Source organism: Meleagris gallopavo, chromosome 22 (genome assembly GCF_000146605.3).
Source record: "Meleagris gallopavo isolate NT-WF06-2002-E0010 breed Aviagen turkey brand Nicholas breeding stock chromosome 22, Turkey_5.1, whole genome shotgun sequence".
NCBI classification, from domain to species: domain Eukaryota; kingdom Metazoa; phylum Chordata; class Aves; order Galliformes; family Phasianidae; genus Meleagris; species Meleagris gallopavo.
In genome coordinates, this window is record NC_015032.2 from 9,308,666 (window position 1) to 9,335,223 (window position 26,558).

At 36.6% G+C, this 26,558-nt stretch overlaps 1 protein-coding gene across 1 annotated transcript; it reads right to left on the reverse strand.

The window, feature by feature from the left end:
- Positions 1-24: 24 nt before the first annotated feature.
- LOC104914060 (extracellular sulfatase Sulf-2-like) lies at positions 25-22,908 on the reverse strand. The gene is made up of 5 exons (XM_010722513.3): positions 22,658-22,908; positions 20,817-21,064; positions 14,820-15,059; positions 2,668-2,819; positions 25-225 (listed from the first exon to the last, which is right to left on the reverse strand). The coding sequence occupies exons 2-5, from the start codon at positions 20,989-20,991 to the stop codon at positions 52-54; spliced, it is 741 nt and encodes a 246-aa protein (XP_010720815.1). The 5' UTR covers positions 20,992-21,064; positions 22,658-22,908; the 3' UTR covers positions 25-51.
- Positions 22,909-26,558: the final 3,650 nt, after the last annotated feature.

Sequence of the window (26,558 nt, forward strand, 5' to 3'; positions counted from 1 at the left end):
CACCCAAAATTTATACTCCTGAACCTGGAAATATCAGGGTTTTATTTTTCCTTACATGTGTTGTGAAGCGTTAGGAAAGAGATGTGAATATTGAGGGGCTGAATCTTCAGGGCCATGAGGAGCAGCATGGCTTATAACCATCAAAACAGGCCTGTGAGGATACATCTTCTTTGATATTCTGAAGAAGGTAATACTGTCATTGGTTATCAGATCAGTAAGATAATCCTGCAAGTAGAAGGAAAAGTATAATGAGATATTTCAAAAATAATTTCATGTTGGGGTGTGATGTGAAGGGGAGGTATCATAAAAAACAGGAAAAAGGAAGCCACTTAGCTCAGAAAGGAAAAGAGGAGAAGGTAAATTACAGACATTAAAACATACACCAAATAATTCTATCTTCACTGTCTAGAAAAACGAAAAGCAACAGAAATGAAGGACAGTGAAGAAGCTCAAATAGGACTCTTTCTTCTCACTGTGAAAATCACAATACTAAACAGAATGACCAGGTATTAATGAAAAAGAAATGAAAAATTAAAGGAAAAATACAAGCTAAATTATTTGCTTTTTAACGTTGAAATTTGCAAGATGTGCAGTCCAATCCCACACCACAGACATGCTCTTCAAATTTAAATATATGTTAATTTTCCTTCATCTCCCTCTGAACCAGAAGTCTCTAAACCTAGAAGATGCTGGAGTGATTGGACTGAAAATGTCATTCTATAGTACAGGTACAATGACAATCTGATAGAGATACATCTCTATCAAATTAATCACTGATGATTTAGAAAACTCCCTTTGTAAGATATGGACAATATATTTGCTAGTAAGTGTACACATCTTCTGGCACCTGCTGGAACTATATGCATTGCAGACAGTCCCCCCTTTGCTGTACTGTGGGAAATGCTGTGAATGTAAAGAAAACTAGAAATTGAACTTAAAAAGTTGGAAGAAAACGAAAAAGAAAAAATGGAGTAGAGTAATTCCTGTTGGAGAATCTGAAAGAATTTGCAAAGATTTGATTTTCACAGGATAAGGACTCAGCAATTACTTTGGAGGACAAATCAGTAATGGTTATTTTTTTTCAGTTCAACTGCCACATAATTAACATTAATTATGTCAAGTAGATAGTGACAAAATATAATCTCATTATCATCTTATTTGCTGGAAAAGTAGGTTTCAAGCAACACAAATGGTAGGAAGATATGAGAACAAATTTTGTCTTTCAGCTTGTGTTTGTTCATTTAAACTCCAGTGTTAACATTGCCACATACTGTTTATTATCATAGTTGTGTACTGAGTTGTTTACTCAGTAAGTAAAACTGAACAGAATGGAAACCTAAACATTTTAAATTGCTACGAGCCAAGGATCTTGGAATGTAGAATTTCCCATTGACTTTTTGTTACACAAACAGGGAACGTTGCCCTATGACATCACTTGCCTGAGATTGTTTCATGTAAGGTTGATTTCCATCACAATATTTTTGGTAGCACAGCTACAAGAATTAACTTTGATTCTCGTTAGATCAGAAGGGGAATAAAAGACAAATAATTCAAAACAAATAATTCAAAACAAAAACAAATCAATTGTCTGTAAACCTTAGCAGCTGGTAATAGAAAAGGAAATACTAGAAGCCTGTCAAGTTTTATCTTTCAGTACAATGTAGATTCAATTAAAAATTACAAATGGGTGATGGAAGGGAGGAAATCATACAGACTTCAAACTTGTAAAAAAAAAAAACTGTGAACACATTATTGATGAAATGAAAGTACAGAGGCGGGATTTATGCTCAATAAAAGAAAGTGAACTGAATCCCTGTTAAGCAAATACACCTTAAAAATCACTATCACTGCTAAGTTAGTTTTTGAAGTTATACACTACTTGAACTACAGCAGTTTACTGATTAATTTATTTATAATTATATTTGAGCAAAGCCAGTTCCTTTGGGAAGTTCACACTTTTGGCTGAAATAGATTCACTCCTGACTGCCAACAGGTAACTGAGCTGTAACAATAATTTGCAGGCACTTTAGTAACTTTGGCCATGGTATATATAATATCCTGGAAAGGACATTAGGAACATACACACTTGTAACAACACATAGTGATATACGTTTAACAGTTCATTCTTCCATTCACTTAGACAGCAAAGTCTGAATTACCATAAAAAGCAGCAAGATACTATGAATTCTCCATCATATTATAGCTGTGAAACAAGTAAATTAAATTAACATAAAAAGATGGGTCTAGCTGGAGGGAACTGGATTCTTATCTCATTTATGCTTGTGTAACTGCTGAAATCAGTTCTATACCAGGGGAATAGATGGCAATCAGATTTAGCACAAGATAATTAAAGTACAAAGAGGAGAAATAGTTGTCATGCAGCATTTAAATCCTTTTTCACATCTGCAGCTCATAATACACATCAGCAGTCTCAGGATGTTTTGTTTGTTTCTATTTCTGTTAACAATGTTTTCAGTAATATGACCCTCACAGAACAGCAGATAACAGAAAGTCCAGACATGGAGCCTACTGTGTTGTAGCTAATGTTACACAGAGCAGCTTTCAAGTATGATGGGAATTCTTTAATTAGACTGAAACCATAAATTGCAGCTATCTCACAGTCACATTCAAACGTTAAAGAAATTGAAATAAATCCGTAAGACCTACCCTGGAGTAGTCAAATCCATGTTTCTCCTTTACTCCATTTCTACAGAGTGTGTAGTTGTAAAATCGAGAATTTTTAAGTAATCCAACCCATTCCTTCCAACCAGGAGGCACATAGGAACCATTATATTCATTAAGGTACTTTCCAAAGAAAGCTAGGGGTAGAGAAAGCAGAAGTACAGTAAGAAACACCTCAAAGATACTCTACTTAGTCATATTCTTTCATCTCTCTGTGACTGGAACATTTTCCTTCAGGTAAATTATGAGTTTGTTTCTTTTTGATTTACATTCTCAATACATATGACACACACTGGAATACAGTTACATTTGTTTTAGGGGCTGATATTTTGAGACTCCTACCAGCAAAACAGAGAATGTTTAAAATAGCACTGGTTGTCACATTATCTCATCCTGCTCTAAATCACCCAATTTAGCTGCGTTCTTCGTTGTGGTTACACCCACTCAAGGTCTCCACCTCAGAACTGTCAGAAGCAGTGAAGTCACTAATAGGAGGCTGGCTTAGGAGGAACAATGACACGAGAGCCATAAACACAATCAAATTTTAAAACTGCTGCATAGAAGAACCAAAGCAGCAGCCTTGCTTTGCAGAACAAGTACAGATTAAGTGCAAGGATTCTAGCAGAATGCCATCCAGACATTTGAGCCCTTCTCCCAGCTTATGTACTTGCTAGATTTGCTCTGTAAGCCATGAGTGTACAGACAAATTATTCTCCAGAAAACAGTTAAGAATATTACATTTATCATCACTATGTCACTGCAGGACAAATTAGACCCTGCTCTTCTGGTTGTTTTATTTGTGTTCTAAAGCTTACAGGCAAAATTCTGCTCTTGGCCTGCAGATTGCAATGCGATTCAGCATCTGAGTTTTCATGTCAGAGCTCACAAGTGAAGTTCTGAATGCTCTGGCAATACAGGTTAGCACTATCACAAAGACCAGCATGAAGACCTTCACATTTGTTCTCCTTGACATTACAAATATTTTTAATTCAGAAGCAGTAATGCTGCTGCACCTTGTACAGATCTCAGTCTTAGAATAAAGCTTATCTCAAAATCTAGGAGTTTTGAGCACACAATTCTCAGCTCCCGATTCTTGAAGTGTTTCTTAAGCTTTCAGCCACAGCATCTGATACCATGACTTCTTGTACTTCTGGACATACAAGGAGTGTATGCAGTGTGCATAAGTACAGTGAGGTAAGAAGGGCCAGCCTCACTGTAGTCAATGGAACTGTGGCTATTTGTAGGGGCAGAACCTGTCCAAAAGATTTAGTGAGAAATCATGATACACAACAGTACATGAGAGAGCTCCATGTTATTACTAGATAGCGATTTTCTTTTCTATACAAATGGGAAACATTCACAGCACCATAATACAGGACAGAACAGAATGGAATCAATTCACAGGGAGCAAATATACTCTGCACCAAATACACATAAGATCCATCTGCTTGCTGAGCGCAGCAAGGCAGAGGATGGCGTGTTTCAGCAGTGGCAACAGTGCTATGAAAGACAAGCCAGGTTCCAGATGGCCACACACAGCTGTCACACCATGAAATTAAGAGCATCTCAATCAGCTCATCCACATGAATAGCTAATGGTGGTGACCATAATGAAAAATTGTGTTTTGTCACTGAGAATTTGCTCTATCAAAGTGCTGTTGCACTCTTTGGATCTGTTACAATTCCCATGGAAATAAATAGAAGGCATTACTTTCAGAGCAAGCTGTGTACAAGTGAGCCACTCACAAAAGGGCTAGGTGACTGATAAACATGGCACAGAAAAGAATCTGTTTCACTGTCCTAACCTGCTTCTTGATGCAATATCTGCTCCACTACAGATAAAAACTATCACATTACTCAGGAACTGTTTATACAGTATATATTTTTTCAAATGTTTCTGCTTCATGAACAACTTCAAATTTTTAAAGAATGAAAAGCAACTCATGGTGATAGTGGGTAATTAACATATGCAGGTGAACGTTTTCTTTTCTCATCCTTGTTACACATAAGGACTGAAACACTGACTGCTACCTACAGTAACAGGTGAACACAAAGCAGTCCAAAACTTCTAATCTCCCATTCAATATATTATAATTCAATTATATTCCAACAGATGAATTTGGCATTTCTGATCAATGAAACCCCTCAGTTCCTAAAACCTATGGCTGAAGAATTCAGGAGAGAGGCATTCTGTAATAAATTACTGCACTGTTGTTCCTTCCAGCACCTTCTGCATACCCACACTGTATAGTCAGGATGTCTTCATACTCTTTCATGGATGTCAATGAGCTTTAAATAATTTTCAGCCTTTTAAAGGCCTGTTATTCAAAAACTGATAAAACATCACTTCTCTGTAACAAAATATTGGGTTACAAAAAGCACTCTTGATGCTGATGAAAGATTTTCATTTTAGATTGTAAAGATTCTAACACATTTTTCCCCTCATCAGATTAGTTCACCACCAGAGACAGCTGCTCAATGGAGCACATATGCCTTTGGTACATCCAATTCCAAGCTGCTCCAAGATTTCTTTAACAAATATTTTCAAGGGCTGCTGTTTTGATACGCTCAGCCATGTTCCCATATCCAGCCTATGAAAGGATCATTAAAAAACACCAAGTGACTGTTTTTAATAAAAGCATCAAAAATGTGATTTCCCTTTGCTTTAAACACTACGGAACATGGTTTCTCCTAAGACCAAACAAAACAGGATATAGAAGAATTGAGTCCTTTGTACACTGTTACCACTTCCTCAGGGTTCCTAATCTTTCCCAGTTCTTTTCTCAGGGTCTCAGTCTTCAATGATAAGCACCTGGAAAATCCTTTGGTACAGAGTGGAATTTTTACAAGAGGTCTCAGTGTTTTGTTGTTGTTGTTGTTGTTATTTGTTGTTTTGTTTCTTAGTTTAAAAAAAAAACACCCTCTTCGTACACGGAAGAAAAAAAAAATCATACATGTAAGAATTTGCCCTTTGCTCCCAATTAACACAAAGGTCTGCTCTGAACGTAACACAATTGCAGACACATTAGGTACACAGCTCCCTGCTTAAAAAGCAAGTCTCACCAATCTTAAGAATAGACATCTCAGTTTCAAAAATGCTGCAAAAGACAGCAGTCACCTTCACTGAAAATATTCAGGCTAGTTCTACCACATACCATTACCTACCAAACTCGCAAGGTTGTTTCCACACCTCCTCAACATTTCTTTTCTTTTAAAAAAAGCCAAGCTAACACACTGCTACTTTTTCTAATTCTAACTTCAAAATATGCAATAGAACTTAAGGGCCTCTACAAAGGATATTCATAATTTCCTATTAGATGTGAAGTTTTAAGATAATTCATCTTCTTAATGCATCAATAAAACAGTGCGGGGGAATCACTCAACCCTTTTTATGCCATACAGACTACCCAACACTGGAAGCTGGATATAACAGAACTTTGCAGCTCCCACAGCAGAAATGAAAATGTAGTGCAAGTCACAGATCCAGCACTGCAGAACTGCCAGAAGATCAGAATTAGAAACACAATTTCAGTCTTTCATTTGGTTTCCCTAATTTGGCTGTTCAGATCTAACTGACCATAGTCAGTCTTCCGTTCAGTCTGGATAGAAAGAAAAGCTTTGGAGAATGGTCAGAAATTGAAACAAGTTGCTCAAAATGACAGCACAGTTTTCATTCTGGGTGTTTTTCAGGTCTGGGCTTAAAGAAGTGCTCAGCAGTATGGCCTGATGCAGGCTTTAGAGAGGTGGGTGGACAGGAAATCTCCCAAAGATCCTTCTAACTCAAATTATCCTGTGACAGACTACATGAGTAAACAGGTTCATCTTCAGTCAAATCGATGAGATTCCAGGATTTTAGAATTTAGGAAGGTATTTGTAAATATTCCTGCTCTCACAGTAAGCCATCAAGCCAAGAAAAAGTAAAATTAATTTTTTTGTTATTCCTGAACTATAAGCTCAGAAGTTCTATCATCCATCTGTCCTCTGGGAGTCTTCCCCTCACATCCTTCCCAGTACTTAGCTGTACACACTCAGCAGCACACCATTAAACTACATTTTCCACTGTGACTGTGAAGTTAAATTCATATTTAAGGCTACTGACCCTCTACTTTTAACCACGAATGCTGTGTATTAAGTACTTCAAAGAAGCATTTAAATCATTGTTCTTTTGATACAGCTAAGCAGACAGCTTCCCAGGTAGCAAGGCTTTGAGTTGCAAGTCCTACAGTTACACACAGAGGGATTTTTTTTTCACCCCTCAAAAATCTACTTCTGTATCTGAGACTAGTTCTTCCTAACTCAGAGCTGAACAATTAGCTACAGCTGAGCTGAGTTTTGAGTGGGAAAAAGGGCCTTTCTGATCTTATTCTTTTGCTGTTTATCTAGCAAAAATTACTTTTCGTACTTTTTGTCCTCTGAAAGACAATCAAAGGAAGGCAAACTTGAAACGTCCTCACCCTGGCTAAGTACAAATAATGAGCATTAAGCCCAAAGGTCAATTCAATTCTACATTCATATCATGGCCAAATACACTCAAACTGAAAATGTATAATGGAATCCACCCAGTGGAATTAATGGATTTACAGCAGAAGTAACACAAGGTTCTGAAATAAAATTCTGTAATTTAGTATAAAATTTGGTTCCACAAGAGAGATTTTCTGGAAACTTAGTTCTCATGTGGTATCAAAATAACTGACCCAACCGATTGTGATTCATTAAATGTAACAGTTGTAAGAGCAACACTGTACAGTGACTGGTAACCATTGCAATTAGAATATCCTACAGGTTTTCTTATCGTCCTGGGGAACTACCATGGTAGTAGGACAAAGTGAACACAGAATAATCTTTATGATACCTTTGTCCCTCTTCCTGAATTTGCATTGCACATTCCACAGTCACGCCAAGGACCAGTGCCAAGATCTATTCAATGAATCAGAGGAATTGGCAGCAGAGGACCAGATGAAGCCAAATAAAACAAAAGGGCTTAAGCCAAATATTTTGAAATGGTCAACAAGGAATCAAATAGAAGAATGCTAACAACGAGCCAAATCTCTCTACTTTCTCAGGTGAGCAAATTCCCAGTGGAGACACTTGGCTAAAGGTGCCCCTCACTAATGGCTATGGCACAGCTTAAAAAGTTTAAACAGAACTAGAATTGTAAAGCACCTTTCTGAACAGCTATCTCACACACACACTCTCTGAAAGTTGAAGGAAAAACTCTAGAAATAACAATCTTCAACTCATCTGTCTTTTATAATAATTCAGTACAACGTGAGTCAGTGCGCTGCAACAGCATCATTTCCTATACTGGGCAGTGCAAGAGAAGGGAGCCCTGGCCACGTGGTTCAGAGTGCTGCTCACTACCACTAGTCAGCCTGCTCACTCCTTGGTGGCCAAATCTGATCATTAAAATCTCCAAAATGTTACCCTATACCAAAATCATGAAGACAATGAGACATTTTGTTTAAGATCACCATCAGTTATCACAACTTTCTTTCATATGTATCAATCACAGAGAATCCTAACCTTTAGATTTTTCCTCCTCTCACCATATTGCCAACTGATTGCAAGGTTCCATGGATATGCTGTGAAAGAAGAAGTACTTTCTAGATTTCAACAAAGCCTGTTTTCTTTTACTTAGCATTATAACTGGAAGAACACCAATAAAAGAGTTCACAGATAAGAACAATGAAGCCTTACAAATTCAATGTCCAGCTCTGGTTCAGTATAAACACAGAATTCTTTTCAGCAAGATATCCACCAAAACAGAAGAAACCTAGGTTATATACTAATTTACTTTCTGTACATTTACCTTTTATGTTTCACAAAAAAAAAAAGAAACCTAACAATTTTTTTTTCCAAAGCACTAGTCACCTCTTACAGTACTTAAAATGCATCCCATCTCATACACATAGATACCCATCCTGTGCATAACAAATATACAAGGATGGGAAGTGCTATTATTCATAACTTGGACAATGAGGCACAGGTCTCAGGGTAGTACTCATGCTATTAAAGCATGAGATATTAAAAAGATACAAAGATGTTCCAACTCAAAGAAATTGGAATTCCACTTCCAGAACCTGGAAGCAGAACCTATCTGCAAAAACTGCACTGTAGGCATTGGCCAGCCTTTGAAGTTATCCACGTTCAACTATGGACTTTATTAAAAGATGACATGCAGTTTACTGTTCTATCTTTGAACTCTCATATCACAAAGCTTTTCCACTGCCTACTGAGGTGTGTTTTGCTGTTTTACAGCACAACTGAACAACAAAACTGGCCACATAGAACACTTGCACCTCTGAGCATAAAGCAAAGATCAGCTTAGGAAATCTATATTCAAAAATGTACATTGTTAAGTTAAATTTAATGAAAAGAAAAGAATTGGCTTTTACAAAAGGAAAAAAAAGGAACACAAAAAGATACTGCAGAAGAAGATAAAGCCAATAGATTTTTCTTAAAAGTGCAGTCATTTCAAACTATCAAAATTAACAAAGATTTAAATTTTTTTCTCAAATGTGAAAACATCCCCTTTAGTTTTTGTGCTATTTTGAATGCTATGACATGGTGATTGTGCTTCTGATAGAATACCAAGCTATGAATTGCTTCTTGCTTGGAGTAATGAATCAATACAACAAAGCCAATACACTTCAAATTGGCATCCTATCAGCAGAATACATGCAGTAGGGAAAAAAAAAAAAGAGGAGCTTCTCACAATCTACAACATTTTATGTTGAACATAGATAGATTAGAGGAATAAATAAGAAAGAGGGCAAGAGGGAAATAAAATATGACTGGAAAGAAACGAGCCACAGGCACTGGCTTATTTCTGTACTTGTGGATGCATTCATCTCAGACTCCTGGAAGGTTTTATTTGATTGCAGGCTATTTTGTGGATTTTACTCAGTGAGTTACTCACTGAAATGCACATATTCCTCTCTCTGGGATGGTTAAAATGTGCATTAAATAACATAAAGCTACATGCAGAAGACAGGTGATAAAACAGCAGCTATATAGATGAGTTTCATTTCTACAATCTTTGCATAATCATCGGAACATAACTCAACTTAGTGCATTCACACCAAGTTATCATACATTATAATACGTTTAAAGTGAAATTAGTGAGGCACAGAGCTTAACTCATAGAAACAGAGGGAAAAGACACATGTGTCCTTGATTCAAAACTGACTGAAGAATAGATGTGAAGTTACAGCTAGCAAGAAAAAAGTCTTTAACATACATGAAGCAGGAAATTCAGAAATATGTTTTGTGTGAAAAGGTCATTCTCCAAAATATTTGCAGGATATTCCATCTCAATAATTCACTGCCATGGAACAAGTCTGCCAGAATTAGAAACGTGTAGAAGAAATGGACATGTGTTCAGGCTAAACATCAGCACACTTCTTACATCCTTTTCACCACAGGTTCTTGGTTTACTTGTACAATAACTGCTACCATGATATATCCAGTAGGCTGAAGCTTTCTTTCACGTCATTTTCAAATCTAATGATCTCAAGCCAAGTAACAGATACAATTTGACAGCCCTAGATAAGGTAATTTTTCTATACAGAGAGAAAAAGATGTCAGGAAACCAATTTACTTTCGAGTAAAATAATTCAGAAACTTGATTTTTAAATATCACCTATATGTCTTGGAGGTGAATATCTTAACAATGCAGTTCCTAATAGTGCAAATCACATCTAAAAATCAAGTCCCACTCCTAAGACACTTAATAATCATAATAAAAGATGGCCTTCAGATCGTCAGTAGCTGCCTTGCATACAGGATGTCATTCTGACTCAGTCTGTTTTCTTTATATGCACATAACATGATGGAGAACTGCAGCACAGTGCAATAACTACAACATCAGAAAGCAACTCAAAACTTGCATCTTCTTAATATTTCTCTTTATATGTATTGAGCCTTGCAGAAAATACTCCATTATTCTGTCTACAGTTTGACTCCTTAGTTTACCAACTGTTCCCTACCAAAAATTATACACAAAGATCAACTACAGTTAAGTTTTTAAGCATTTCTGTCACCCAACTATTCTGTAGAGTGAATTCTGCAGCAGCCGACTGATAAACAGAGTATTTTTGTCTGGACGTGCATCAAGATATTAAAACCTGGTTGCATATTTTTCACATTCGTTCCTCCTTTAATAAACATTTACCAATGGCCTTTCTCCTCTATCTTACAATTTAACGTTAAAATCAGTTAAAAATGCCAAAGGCTCAGACAGTGAAGTGGAAAAATAATTACTTGAATGCAGTCAACCACTGTGTCATCTTCACCTAATATAGGAAGGAGGAAATGGAAGACTGTCACTGAATTTTAATGAATTCATTAGTTAATTACTATAAATCCCTGTGAAAGCACTAAGAATGATTATTAGTTTTATTCCCAAGAAATTTATTATAATGGCAGAGATGGACCTCCAACGACTTTCTCTAAGTTCAGAATATATAAATGGTGCAGGATGACATATATTAATTCTTTGCATAATTCAAGTACAACCTTCCATCAGAGTGAGATACTGACATATTACCACACAACAAGTAGTGTTTTCCTTTTTTAATAGGTTAACTCAACTTAATAGAGTTAGTTGTACTACAGGGTACTGCTCAACAGGAATGAAGATGGTAGTTAGTCAAGACATATACTGTATTTGCTGCATAATGTGCCACATTAAACTCTAACATATATTAATAGAATTCTTGCAGAAAAATCAGTGAAGCAATTGCATGAACCAGTGAAGCAAAAGCAAGGTTGAATTTGGCCCACCATTCTTAATTTTACTGAATTTAGTAAGAAAACATGTATTTTAATTTCCTGACTGCAGATAAGACTGACAAAATATTCTGGAATCAGTCAACAGCTTTAAGACCTAATCATTCAGCCAGCCAGGCAGATGGAAAAGAGAAGCTTTTATATTAAGTAACGTTTAAGGGAAGGCTTAAATGTGTATTCTGATAAGGCTATTCGTTGTTAGAATCAAGCAAGCAACAAAGTATTGTGCATTTTGAAAGATGCCTCATACAAAGATGTGTATACTGGCAAAAACAGGATGTTTTCTTTGCCGTGAATGTTTACACAGGAACTTCTGGCAGAGAAATTCTCCGACATTCAGAAACATTTGTCACAGGATCTCTTTCTTTTCCATTACAATCATCTCTTGCTCTAAGTTGAAGTATCAGTGACCACTAGTTTAAGTTCCTGATAATTCAGATGTTGCTTACAGGGACTTTTCTAAAGATTAATTCATTAATTGACTTGGCTTGTTTCAACAAAATGCCTTTCTTGCCCAATTCCCCACAATATGTAATGGAACAATCAATGTTCTAGACTGACTGTTTATTGAGATTAGAGATCTGGTGTCTGTATGTACTGGCTATATAATGAGAACATAGCCTTTTAGTTGCTGTTCATGACACTGGTAATTTTTACACTAGGAGACTGGTTAATGCAGAGGAAAACATACCTTTAACATCTACTGCCTTAAGGGCTTCCAGTGCAGGAGAACAAGCCAGTCATTGCATTGTCACAATATTTAATTGATTCACATAAAGCAACAGTGTGTCTTACACGAGGGCCAAAATCCTGACTTACATGTGGAGACAGAAATTCCCTTGAGCTCAGCATCTTACTTTCACCTCTATACTGCTAAGTCATTGGTTAGTAAAACTTTTTGAAGTATTAAAGTTGAATAACACAAAGGTGGCAACCAAAGCTGAAGCTAAGAAGCACGTAAAGGAAAGTCCCACCTTTTCAATCTTCTCTCACACATCTTATTGAAACTTGTGGAGGAGAATCGCGTGCCACACTGATCCCTCCTGCCTGCAAACCATCAGCATGTTTCCCAAAGGTGCCCACAGCATCAAAAGTCTATAAGAATCCAAACCACAAACGCCATAGGAAAAATACTACAATGCAGGATGACCAGAATTGTCTTTTGCAACAGAATAAAACACAGAGAGATCAGCATTACAGAGAAAAGAGCAAGGAAATGTGAAATGAGTGACAGAAAAGGGGGAAAAAATAAAATAAAATCAACACAACACTAAGGGAAGCTTAAAAGCAGTAGGAGAGAACAGTTTTTCCTTTCAAGTTCAAATAAAAAAGAAAACATAAAAGGGAAACACAGGGAGGTTTGGTTTATGAATTAAGAGAAAAACAACCTCTCCACCAAAATGACAGCTTTCCCATTTCAGACTGTGAGCTTACATATTAAGCACAAACCTGCAAAAATCATATTCACTGTGACTGCTTTTCCCTCTTCAAGAAAATAAACAAATAAATAAAAGCAGTAGGAAGCTAAAGTGTGTATTTGCAGGTTATGCCAGCAACACCATGGACCTCTAAATATATCAATAAATCTATAAACTAACTCATGTGGCTTCCTGATCTTCCTTTACTGCAGTCATGTTCACCCCATATCACTATCACAGAAGTTGATCATAACATCCAGAGATATTCTCCTTAGCGCACTACTTTTGGAATTGTGCAAATTGTATTTCAAAAGTATAGTTTTCTGCTGTTTCTCAAACAGGTAAATCTGCTGAGATCTTTGGAAATAACAGGTGAAAATAAACACTTCCTTAATGCTGACTAATCCCTCATATTGGTTACCACAAGGTTTTATTCAGAGACCAGAAATTAACACCAACCTTCAGGAATGGCAGTATCTATTTAAATTTTGTAATAATATATCATGTTGAGCTACGTGAATGAAGATCTCATTTACACCTTAAGATCACTTCATAATTGTAAAACTATTTCTCATATTCCAATGCATTTAGCTTGCAACTTCACAGAAAAAGAAAGAAAATAGAGATTCAATATAAATCTTGAATCCAAATGTAAACATTAATATAAAAATATAACACCTAAACACGAGGATATCTGCAACAGCTGTAGAAGTTGGTAGACCTTGCAGGTGCTCAAAATAGAGCTGCTACATATAAAAAAAATATTACAACAAACAAATATCAGCAACACAAAACAAACAGTCTATGAAGAATAACGCTTGGTGTGGTATTCATACAATCACCAGAATTAGTGCCAGGAATGATAAATGGAGGGAAACAGCAACCAATTAACTAAGTATGCGCACTTCCCCTAATTTATTTCTTTCCACATTAATTCAAGTCTTTATTTTAAAAAACAAAACAGGGAAATTACCTATTTGTTTTAAGACCAAACCTTTACAGTAGTGGCACGCACAACACACATGAATGGTTAAAAACAACAAAAAAGGATCTTGTTGCAATTACTATTTAAATTTTATACTCTGGAAGCACCATCAAGATCAAGCCTCACACATTATAAATTCAAAGCATGAATGTGCACTACCAGTAATAACTGTACCACTACAGCAGATATACTACAAGTAACGTGGCTATTTTTTGACATGGCAGAAAGCATTTATTTAGCAGAAAATGCAACAGAAACCCTGTAATTGGCAAGAATCTAAATCTCATGTACAGAGAATGCAGTAAGGAAACAAGTGTGAAACAAGTGCTCCATATTTTCTGAAATCCTTTCTACAGGATCTTTCTTCCTAAGGAGCACTGTGTACAGGAAGAATATCTGTTTCTCAAGCGTACACATGATTTGCTGATTGTTCCTCAGATATTTTACCTTGAACACTGTTCTGAGAATGGACTGCCTAGAGAAAGCAATCCAACTGATTGCTCTGCCCCAAAGCACAGAAGGGGAATACCCTTCTCTTGCATTCTTAGTTTGATTAATATATCTGTTCCACGCAAAATTCAAATCATGAAATTATTTCCACGGCACTTCTCTTGTGTTTAGCAGGGCGTATTTTACATTTGCTGTCCTAGGGTTTAGACCTATAACAAGACATTCTGTTCCTACCATGCACATTTACTTCTTTGTAAAGGTTGATGGCAGTGGCTTTTTTCTGTGTTGTTTTTTTTCCTCTTTTTTTGTTTTTTTTGTTTACAGTTCTTCAAGTAAAAGAACAAGGAAGCTAAAACTACAACCTACACGCACAATAGAAGCTATGGCATTCTGCACTGCTGCAGACCATTATGAAAATAAACTAAAATATTATATGTTAGCCTCTGTACTAAGAAGGCTAAGGGAACCTTCAAGTAGAGTCAGTTTTGATCTTACCTGTCCTATATCCTGTGTTGTTGAGGTACACAGCAAATGTACGTATTTCATGCTGAGCCTGCCAGGATGGAGAAGAACAGTTCTCGTTGTTAGTGTAGGTGTTGTGGTTGTGGACGTATTTCCCTGTAAGAATGGAGGAGCGAGATGGGCAGCACATTGGTGTTGTCACAAAGGCATTGATGAAATGAGCACCTCCATGCTCCATGATACGTCTTGTTTTATTCATCACTTGCATAGAACCTGGAAAAAGAAAACCATCTCAAGAATATTTTCTTGTTTCAGTCATACAAGCTAAGAGCTCAAGGGTTCCATCAGAATCAACCACAGGTAGTAACAGCTCTGTGAGTTCAGAGGGAACCCAAATTCTAAAACAGTCCACTTCCCCCCCCACTTAGGAAGTTTTCCCATGGTTTTGAGAAGGGTGAAATACCCAAGTCTTAACTTAAGATTGAACTCAAACCTGTTGACATAGATCATAAACATTTTTTAATTTCTCTGTAAGCTCAAGATTTCTAACTTTAACCTAGAGTATCTGCACAGCCTTTCTGGAGCCACTAGTGCTGTTCCAGTAGCTGAAGGCAAGACTCAACGTGAATTAGACTGAGATAATAGAACCTGAGGGTGAAATTAACTTTGTGCAGCATGTCTGACCAAAGTTTGCATTATTTAATCCTTGGTTTCTGAAGATACCTGATGCACTGCCTTTTGCCAACTTACTGCTTCTGCAGAAGAACACTTTTAGCTGAGGGTTGTAATCACAGAACTGTTCACACTGGAAGGGATGGCTCCAAACCCACTGTTCAAGCAGGTCTACTAGAGTTTTCTACTGCATAAAACGCACTCTTCTCTCAAATTAAATATTAGCAGGAATTGATTTCCAGAAGAGGTAGCAACAGAACAAAGCCTTCTTCAAAATTTCCAAAACCAGCTCACTGTGTTCTATCTAACCACTTGATCCTTTTTAATAAAGGTGTTAGCTAAAATTCTCCAGATTTTCCAAGGCTTAGTTTTGCAGAGTCAGATTTTAGATGAGTAGTTGGGACACATAACCAAAAACAAACAAGCAAGTTTAACTGGTAGGGACTTGGATGAGTTAAGGTAATGGGAGTCAAAGCCTTTTTGCCGGATGTTACTAAAAGACACACTGTTGGCAAAAGGCTGTTCTGTTATCTGTTTAAGACAAGGCTTTGGATTAGTTCTACCAGAATTATAAACCTAGATAAACTTGGATCCGTATCAGAGGTTCTTCTTATCCATAAAATTATCAAAGATCAGAAAAAAAGGACTTTTCGATTTCATTATCTGTTTGATTATTAAAACATCAGAGTGCTTGATTGAAGAATTCCAACTTCACAAGGAACTTATGATACCTGTCATCAGCACAACTTTGCAAACAAGAGCAAACCTTTCCATCACCAATATTCCCTTCTAATTATGAGCAGAGAAAGCCAACAGAGAGCACAGACATGAACATATGGGTTTATGTTGCACTAGGGTTGGTGCTAACTTACCCAAGGTTGAGTTGGATTCATAGTTCAGCTTTAATCAATGTATCCTGCAACCATCTGGCACAAACTGTATGTCAATAATGGGTTTAGGTTTCTTCTAAGCTCTTTAAGAAGGGATTTCATTGTGAAATTGCAACAGTAAGTCAATTTGATACAGAGAACATTCATATAACCAGGAGTAAAAACCTAGAGGGGAAATGGTTGCCATATATGCCATATAGAAGCCATATATGAAATCTGACTATCTGCAACCATGAATGGAGGTTAATTGCTAATGTATGTCATTTCATCTTAAAAATGCCATGGCATTACTTTTCTTAAGATCATTTTGTTGGAATGAATATAATACATAAAGAAAGGAAATCTGTACATTTTTTAGATCAGAGTACATCCTTGTCACGTCGCTTTGGCACAAGAACCAAGGTGAGTTATTGACTCTCCCATCAGAGCTTGTTGAATTCCACATTTTGAAATAGAAGTTCTAAACAAAACAAGTGTGTTTTTGGTTTTTTTTTTTTCTTTCTATAACTGTGGGAAAAGAAAGCATGCCTTCTGGGAGAAGTCTCCATTTCTTCAAAGGCATTAACACAGTTAACAGTCAGTCATACATCATGTGTCTCTGAAAACTGTGGATGTTTCCTCTGTGTCATCTTATGAACTAGCCCAAGAACAAGTATTGCCATTCCAATATTAAAATACAATTTAACAACTCCTTTAAATGACAGAGACATCTGTGCATAAATAACAGCACATGTTAAGACTCCCCTTGGGGACACTAACTGTCTTTAATAAAACTGCTGTAATGACAAGGACCCATATATCAACAGTCTCTAATACAAAAACTTACCATCTAATCTGCTTCTCTAGCTTGACAACTAATACAGAGTGACAGATCAGTGGAAGGTAAAACTCTAGCATACTCTTCTGTGCAATCTTATATAGGCCAGCTTTAAATATTTTAAACAGCCTGAAACCAGCCAACCAAAGCTTATTTTCTTCTGCTTGCCTCCAGTACAAACACAGAATTGTGGAAAAAAAGTACAAGTTGATCTTTCCATAGCAGAAGATTAGTTACGTACTAATCAGCAGCTGGAACCTCATCAAATCACCTTTTGAGCTGGAAAATCTTTTGGGGTTTCATTAGCTGATGTACCGAGAGAAATCATGCTTTAAAGTGTCAATATATTATACAGAAAATGTCTGTGACCTGTCAAAAAGCACTGATTATAAATAAAAATGATTTAGTAGTTAAACGTGGAATTTCTATGCTATCTTCCAAAAACAAAAGATCTACAAGACTGTGAAAACAGCCAATTAAATCAATTTGATGCATTCAAGCTTCTCACTTAAATCAAAGAAAAATCTAGGTTGAAATTATGCTTGAAATTTGTGTAGTGTCCAAAACCTTACATTTAGTGTCTCTTCACAGCTCACTTTAAGGATTAGGCTAATATTTTGACTAATATTAATGGAGAATGCACACTAAAAATGCATGCATTTTAATGGAATCTTGGCACTGAGGTTAAGCTCACGTGAACTAAAATGTATCCATAATACATATCCTATTCATACCACTACATATGAATCTAACTTCACATTTTAGTATGTTAGGAAAAAACAGCAACGCTATAATACAGGAGACCCAATTACATTTACAGATGCTACAAAGAAAAAATATCCAATATAGCACAGTGCTTAATCCTATTGTGTTCTCCAAATGAATGTTATATTGGAAAGAGAGTTATTAAAACCCTGTACTGGCATATAACAACATATACAAATACAAGTATCTTTCATTAACTACTCAGTAAGACTGCAATCAGGGCTAGCAAAAAAAATCCGTTATCAGTTTAGCAGTTGTTCATGAAATAACATTGACTTTCTCATTAACTATGTTTTGCTGTCAGAGGTCATAATTTACACGAGTTTTAGCAAATTTCATTTGTTTAAGAGCTTTCAAGTCTCAAGTGACTCAGTAAACTCTGAAGGGCAATTTGAAAAGCAGCATCTATATGCCAGTAAGTTCACAATCCCAGAATGTACACTTCTCTAAAGCCTTCTATTTGATTCTCATTAAACATCCTTTTCACAAACATCTTCACTTCCTTTTATCTCTAATTTTAACACAGCTCTAAGACACTTATCTCCATGTATGATAACTAAAAAACATTATCTCCATGATACTTCTATTTTTTTTTACACATTGGAACATGTAGGAACATATGTATCACCTCTGGCCGAGATTTCTATAATGTGGCTGAAATATTTTCTAAATAATTAGATCCTTCTCCAGCTATGAGATAATAAGCCGATTTGTTAAACCACAGCAACACGGTGGGCAACCTAATTACATAAGAGAAACAGGGGACAAACATGGACTTACAAGGCTCTTAATGGGGGAAAAAGTATTTGGTTCCAATTAATTATTTCTCCTCATCAATATATTCCTCTTCTTTCTATTCAGCTTTCCAGTACAACTCTTTTGATTAAAATGATAGTCAACTGAGCACATATGTTTCAGTGGATCTTGGTGTTCTCATTCACCTTCTTCCATCTGTATCCATAACAATTTACACTTCTTGTCCTTTGACGTGGAGATTCTACACTCTTTTCATCAGTGCTTCACCAGCCTCGTCCTTTTTTCAATGGAAAACTGGGTTTTGGATTCCTAAATAAACTCTTGATTAGCAGCAGCAGTAATAAAAAAAAAGTTGAACTCCTTTCTTGAAAAGACAACATCTCCTGGCAAACCCTGCCTGCTACTGTTAAAACTACCTTAAATTTATTTAATTTAGAGAGGCTGTTAGGAGTACTTGAGATTTCATTGTGCTCCTTTTTGACTCAAATGTAACCGCAGTAGAAAAATGAAAGCTACAACATCCACCAGTTGGAGAATACTCCAAGTAATTGAAATCTTCATTGTGCACAGCCTTCTCTGCTATGCTGTCACAGCTTGCAAGGTTTCCTTAGCTTTTTTTACTTGTAGTTCACATCTTGTTTTCATCTTTCTTAAATGCATTAAGCACAAGCCCCACAAATACCAATTTTTATTAATTTGGACAGCTCAGTAGACAATAGACCAAAATAGAAATTAATTCAAACAAATATTGGGTCTCACAAAGCCACTAGTCACAAATGACAAATATCTAATCTCAGCTTCACTGGATGGATTTTCCTTAGTTAGATCCTGATTTGTGCAGACACGTGCCCATTATGCTTGAAATTGGAAAGCATCAGGTTATCAGAGAAGAGAAATATACTGCCCAAAGGACTTAGACAATTGCATCAGAAACAAGCAGGCTAGCATAAAATAGAAGATGATAAATTTTTTAGGACCACCTTCTGAGCCTGCAAGATAAAATACGTAGGTTCTTTTAGGTATGCATTATTAAAACTGCTTTTTGTGATCCAAATAGTCACTTAAAAAAGTGACAACATCAAAAAAGCAAAACAAAGCAAAAAACAACCACCAGAACCTACCACAATATCACAGACATGCAGTAATACTGATAAAAAAGAAGCATCTATCAGAACATTGCCATGTTAATGTGATTAACCTCTCAACTAGAGAAGTATAGAAGTAATACAAGTTAATTAACTTTACTATTTGTGTTCCATTTCTTCTTTGAGGCTTGATACTAGAAATCTGGCATAGCAGCTTGTCAAAAAACCCCACCAGACCACACATATAGCAGCTCTCATCTTTCAGATGATTCAAGCTTCATAACCACATAAAAGTGTATTTTTAATGTGAAATTACAAATGTAAACTGGATTGTGTTAATCACTTCTCCTAAGTGAAGACGTTTTGTAAATATAAGCTAGCTCAGGTAATACAAGAAAACCCAAATTCTGACTGTTAATTCTTTGTTCCAAATCATTAGGCAAAGCATGTTTGATCTCCTTTCTTCAACAATTAACACAGCATTAAATAGATAAGTAGAAAATAGCATAAATAGCACTGCAGAACCTTTTCACACTAAGCAATTTTGGTCAGTAATTAACTACACATCTAAACGGACAACACTGAGAATAGTATGAATATGTTAGGTAAGATTTAAGTAATTAAAATTAAAACTGTATACGTAATGAATGCCTGCAATTACACAAAAAATGTGAGTAATTACCTGGTGCAATAATCAGTTACGAATTGAAACCTACTGCTTAGGCATGTAGCTTCCCAGGCTACACTTGCAGTTGCCAGAAGCACAGTTTAGACATGTAGATGAAGACAGACAAACAGGAATCCCGTATTTCCACAGAAACAGGAAGTTTGACATTTTAAGTAGAGACTACCTTAAACTGCATGCAACTGGAAACCTACATAACGCTAAGTTTCAAGTTTCAACTTTTGCTATCTTGTTCCTTCTACCATATCTGATATACAGACACTATTTTATAATTTTTTTGAAAACAAGCATCTAGCTTCAAGGAAAAGCAGCACTGCACTCATTATCTAAAATTCTCTTTACATTACGTTGGTTTCTTACCAAGTTCTACATCCTGATCATCAGTAAGAACAAGGATGATGTTTGGGCGGATGTTTCTACGGTCTCTTTGAAATCTTCCCTTCAGACGCTGATTTAACAGGAAAGCTGAACTTCCATCCAGCAGTGATAAAACCATCATCATGAATAATCCAAGGACAACACTATGCTGTGCCATATTGTGTTGATTTAGTGTTCTCTCTGAACAACGTATGTTAATGGCTTCCACTTCTTTTTTCTTTGCAGGTATCCTATAAGGGACAGAGAAACACGTATTTATTTATACTTTTCCCTCACCATCCCCTTCCCAAAGGAACAACAACAAAGTTATCTCCAAAGAGGTCAGAAGCAAGAGTTCGATAATTTTAGATATATCAAGACAAAAAAAAGTAACAACAAAGTATTTTTTTTAAGTAACATCTGGAAGCAGAAACTTGAAAAATTCACAGTTCATTCACAGTTCCTAAGCTGTTACTTACATATGCAATTAAGTTTTCACTCTACGCTCAAATTCAGAGCAATTTCAAGGGCTCAGTAGAGCATCAAACTCTTACTCCTGCTTAGACACATAAGAAGTAATCTCCTTATTTAAGCTTCTGGGATGTACGGAGATGACATTTTTGCTTAGTGCATCAAAAATGCAAATGTTGAAAACACGTCTATGTATATTTTTAAGCAGTATTAAAATTTACTGAGTTTACCACACATTTATAAACTCACAAAAGATCATCAAATTACAAGATTTCTTATTCACTGCCTTGACTTACAGATTTCATTAGAGTACAGAACTGTCCAGACTCTGAAACTGTTGTAGGATACTGTCTGAAGCCTCTAGCTTTATCAATGGGGTGATTTCCTTTTGACATTTCTGTTGGTTTCCAAGATTTTCAAGTATTATTGAGTATTGAAGACTACTACTGCAAATGACTGAGAATGCACTGAAATATTTTGTACTGCCTTAGACTTTACTTCACCATAAATACAGTTCCCCCAGTTCGTCTTGTTTGTAAAACAGAGCAAAACTAACTGATACTGCTCCTTCCAGTGAGCTAGAAAAGACACTCTGGCCATTCTTCCAAGGAGATTCCTAAAAATAAATGAGCATGCTAAAGCATTTTTGAAATCACTCAGTTACTCAAGTTACACTCATCTTCTTCTGCTATAAAGGGATCTTCTGCTGCTTTCAGAAGTCAAAATACTGCTATGAAACTGTAGAGAAAGATCAAGTACTAATTATTTCATCAGACTTAGTGATCAATGAGTCAGTTTCTGATGGGTTCCCTACTTGCTGCTCACCACTTCCTGAACTGTTGCCAATGATCTCTTGCAATGCAGTGGAAAAAAAATAAATCAATTAATAATGACACAAGGGAGGCTCTCTGCTTTTTGTAAAGACCAGAAATGCCTGAGTAGAAAGAACCTAGCCAAGTATATTTCACCCGAATAAATACATCAGCTACTCTGTTCCTATAGCCACTTGGGAAAACAATTTTTTCCCCAAGCAGATAATTTCATAGCCACATTATTACTTCATCTCTCTCAGTGTCTGTTGAGATAAATTTTTATTAAGAAAATTCTCATGAAATAGCAAAACCACTGGTCTGAAAAATTATACTCAAATTCTATGCTTATTTAAGAAATATGTATTTAATTTTCATGTAAGTCAACAGATATGTACTATAGTATGATGCAATATTTACTAAGGCTGCTTTCCAAAAATGTATGCTAATAGATTTTTGAAGAAAAGTAAAATCCTTCTTCCTTTGCAGTCTCTCTATTGAGTTTCACTAGCAGGTGAAATCAACTTTCTTCATCAAAAATAAAGATTAATTTTAATATCTTACCACTTATTTCAGTGGGCAGGGAAAGAGAAAAGTCCAGCTTCCTAAATTCCAGATACAGTTTTAGTACCTTTGCTGCTGATCAGAGACTTGCCAGGCTATAGCAGAATAAGCACCAATAAGTCCTATCAATTTTCATTCCTTGTAGTCAAAATTCCATCTGCAGCAGTAGAACTGGGAAGAATCATGTCAGATTCAGAGTACTGCTACTGTCCAGAGAAGTCAAAAGCAGCCTGAGAAGCAAACCTGGATCTGTTTCAAAACAGGAGGGAAAAAAATACATCATTTTAGCAGATATACGTATATAAATATTCCTCAACACTGGCTTTCTGGGGGGAAGAGGTAGAGAAATGGCTTCTGATCTTCAAAGACTATTCCACATGTATTACTCCATAACAAAAAAACAAGCAAACAAAAAAGAATAATGTAGATGCTTCCATTATTTCTATTTTTCAGACAGTCTAAAATTAATGTTTTCCTTTTCTTTTGCTCTACATTAGCCAATCACTTCCCTGAATAACAGCATCTGCTGTCATTTCTTGCAGCCTTTGAAAGGCTGTCCCTTTTTGCTGTATCTGCTCTTAACTACACTCACTGAAGAGTGCTGTGCATATGATCATCTTCTTCTCACTTCTTTTAAACAAATGCATGGAAGCAACCTTATGGCCTCTTTCCCCTCAGTCTGTCTTTTCCTCAAAGTTTATTGCCCCTCACTCATTCCATTGTATTTAAAAATAGAAGTTGTCCCCAGCTCGGAGTATTAAATATTTCACTGATAAATAAGTAACACATTCAGGGATGTACTTAAACTGCTGTTCCACAGCTACTTTACCAAACATGTACATTTATGGTTAAAAGAATTAGTTCTATCTGAGAGGACGCTGCGGATGGAAGAGAGAACTTCATGTAAAGTACAAGAGGCATTTTCTCCCAAAACCTGTTATCTCTTTCTCATCCCCCTTCTCAATGGAAAATTGTCAACTATTTTGAGTTATGTTCCTGTTATTATCAAGGTAAGTGCTGCCAGGAACCAGCTCAAAGCATGTAATTACATGCAAAACTCACACCAGTAACTAGGTAAGAAAATTAAAGCAATTTTAGAAAATAACCTATTTCTTAAAATGTGTATTCATAAAAGAAAGACATGCCACTACTAACAGCATATTTGCTGTAAAACCTAAAAGCCAGCTTTAAATAGTTCTGAGAATAGTAACAGAAGAGTCTCTTCCATGGACTCCCAGTGGTCAAATATAGATGGATATTTTTAACCCTTTGCCTTCAGTGAACTTCAGGGAGGGAAATATGACATAAAGTGCATTAATGTTCTTCCCTCATTTCTATCAACAAGCTAAACTATGACTCAACAGTAGCAGAGAGAATCTGCAAGCAATGCCCCAGTCTGCCTTCACTTTTAATACAGCACCCACTCCAATGATGCATTCTGCACTGAGTGGCACAGATGGTCCACTGCTTTGTGTGTCTCCGCAGGCCATCCTCCAATATTAAAGATGCTTGATCTGTAGTGGCTCTCATGAGAATTAGGTACGCCTCTTATTTTCTCCCAGATTACACATATGAATTTGACAAGTCTGGCCACTCCTGTTTTATATTTAGGGAAGTGCTACCAGAAATGCATCAAACACTCTGCAGCTGGGTCACCTAGCTCAGCTTTATCAAGTCTACAACTTCCAAGCAGGCTACAGTAGAGAAAGTCTGGTCCTCTTATTTTCTAGGGTTTATGGTCAAGTTTAACAAGTCCCCGACTCCCTTTGTAGCCTGAATTAGATACAGCTGCCTTTTTTGTTCTTAACTCCTGCTAGTATGGTGAATAAAAATAGTGCCAAACTCAGTTCTCCTGTGTGGCAGCACAGAACATTACGCTAAGTCACATTACAAAAGTTGAAGATTTTAGTGCTTTTATTCTATTTATAAAAGAACAGAGACAAGTTCTGCTCCCAAGTAACATTTACACCAAGGAAGGACAACTTCTTTTTAATACTGCCCTCAGTAATTATCGTCAGTTCCACTGCAGCACAGGCAGGATGCACAAGGATGACTGATGTCAGTTCTATCCCCAGATGGTGTTTTTTATCAAGCTATTGATTAGTATTGCTTGGCACAGATGTAACATCACTGCGTGTCAACCCAGTAGCTGACAGCAGCCAGCACACAGTGCAGCTCCAAGCCTTGCTAATACCTGCCGCACAACTATCCCGTGCATAAACCTAGTCCAACTTCACTGAAGTCAAACAATTACGTTATGTCAATATAATCAGGAGTACTGCTACTGGAACAGAAAAAGCACAAAGATACCAAATTAATTCACGTATCAAATATGTAAGTTAATCCCGCTTTAAGACTCTTTCTACAAAGCTGTTTTCTAGTTTTGCTTACAGGAACTTATCTTTTTTTTTTTACGTACACTGCAAAACACTAAATACAGAATTGGTAAGGCAGCCACAATAGAACAGGGTAACAGCACGAGAGCCACAAAGTGGAACTGCACAGCAAGGGAAAGCAGGTTAGCAACAAGCGACACACACCTGCTCACATCCAGCTGGAGCCAATACCAGGTGCATTATTCAAGCACACTTAGGTGTGCCATTTGTCCACTGTTTAGAGTCATTGAAATACATGGTGGCAGATCCATTCCCTAGCAACCAACCCAATTAAAACCACTTTGCCAGTTAAATGGATTCAGCCGCTCTGCTGTTCTCTTAACTCTCGAGTTGCTCCTGTACGTATCAGGTTTGGTTATGACATTCCATTTTCACTGAAGCTGTCAGCCATCACTTGAAACCATTAGATTTTGTTTGTAAGAGATAAAAACAGCTTGATTTGTGAATTGGGAAGATTTCTGCTGGTAATCCAACCAGGTTCTCAGGAGAAGGTTGAAGTTATCATTCATGCTGTAATCTAACAGCATTCTGTGGCTTCTTCTGCTTTGGCACTTACTTGTTTCTTTCTTTTTTTTCCTGCAGCCAGTCCGAAGTTTAAGCACAGCTAAGCGTGGCTCTCAGTGATGACAGCCATGCTGATTTACCTATCTAAACTGTGGCTCAATTATTTTCCTTCACAAGCAACCAACATTTATTCAGAACTCAGGAACAGAGCTCCCAGACTTATCAGGGCACTGGATTACCATGCGGATGAATTCTCCTGAACTGCCTTCCTTGTGCTGGTGAATTCCATACTAAAGCTAAATATTTATCAGAGGGAAGCCTACATTCATTGTGGAATCTCTTCCTTATTATGCAACTTCCTTTCAACTAACATTGAATTCAGTGTTCAGTTACAGTTTTTCGTAGGACTTCATTTTAAAAAAATGTTTTAAAATACATAATATACCCTTCACATCTCCATACTATCCTTCCTATTCACCACATACACATTTTGCTACAGGTTTCCTGTAAGTCACAACATTCATAAGCCTTCAGGTAGGTTGCACTGCTAATTGGATCCCCCAAATCCACACTAACAAACACGTTTTTCTGCGCTACGTGCAGATAACAGCCCAACAACAACTTCTAAGAGACTCAGAATTACTCCCCTATTATACTTATTACCTCACGTCTTTATAAACCATAAAGACACTCTGATTTTAAAGATAATTACATTAACTTGTGCTATGCACAGCAATAACCACAGACTTACAAGAAGGGAATGAATGCAAGAGCATGAAGATAGAAAAGGTAAGCAAGAACAGTCTCTGACACAAACGTTCTATCAAGTAAACAGATTTTTTGCAGCTACATATAGAAACGAACCCTGCTCCGAATATACATCCGTTAACACATACAGACGTTCAGCCACACGCATTCCCCGGATGCACGCGATGACTTATGAAAGCGAAGTGCTACAGCATCACTTATGTGCCAACTCTTCTCCTCCCGACCACCGCCCG

Excerpts from the sequence above, each read along its gene's own strand:
- LOC104914060 (XM_010722513.3), bottom strand. The coding sequence starts at position 20,991 with ATGGCACAGCATAGTGTTGTCCTTGGATTATTCATGATGATGGTTTTA. Across the intron at positions 15,060-20,816 it reads TGATCAGGATGTAGAACTTG|GTTCTATGCAAGTGATGAAT; the intron begins GTAAGAAACCAA and ends TTCTTTTTCCAG. Across the intron at positions 226-2,667 it reads ATGGATTTGACTACTCCAGG|GATTATCTTACTGATCTGAT; the intron begins GTAGGTCTTACG and ends TTCTACTTGCAG.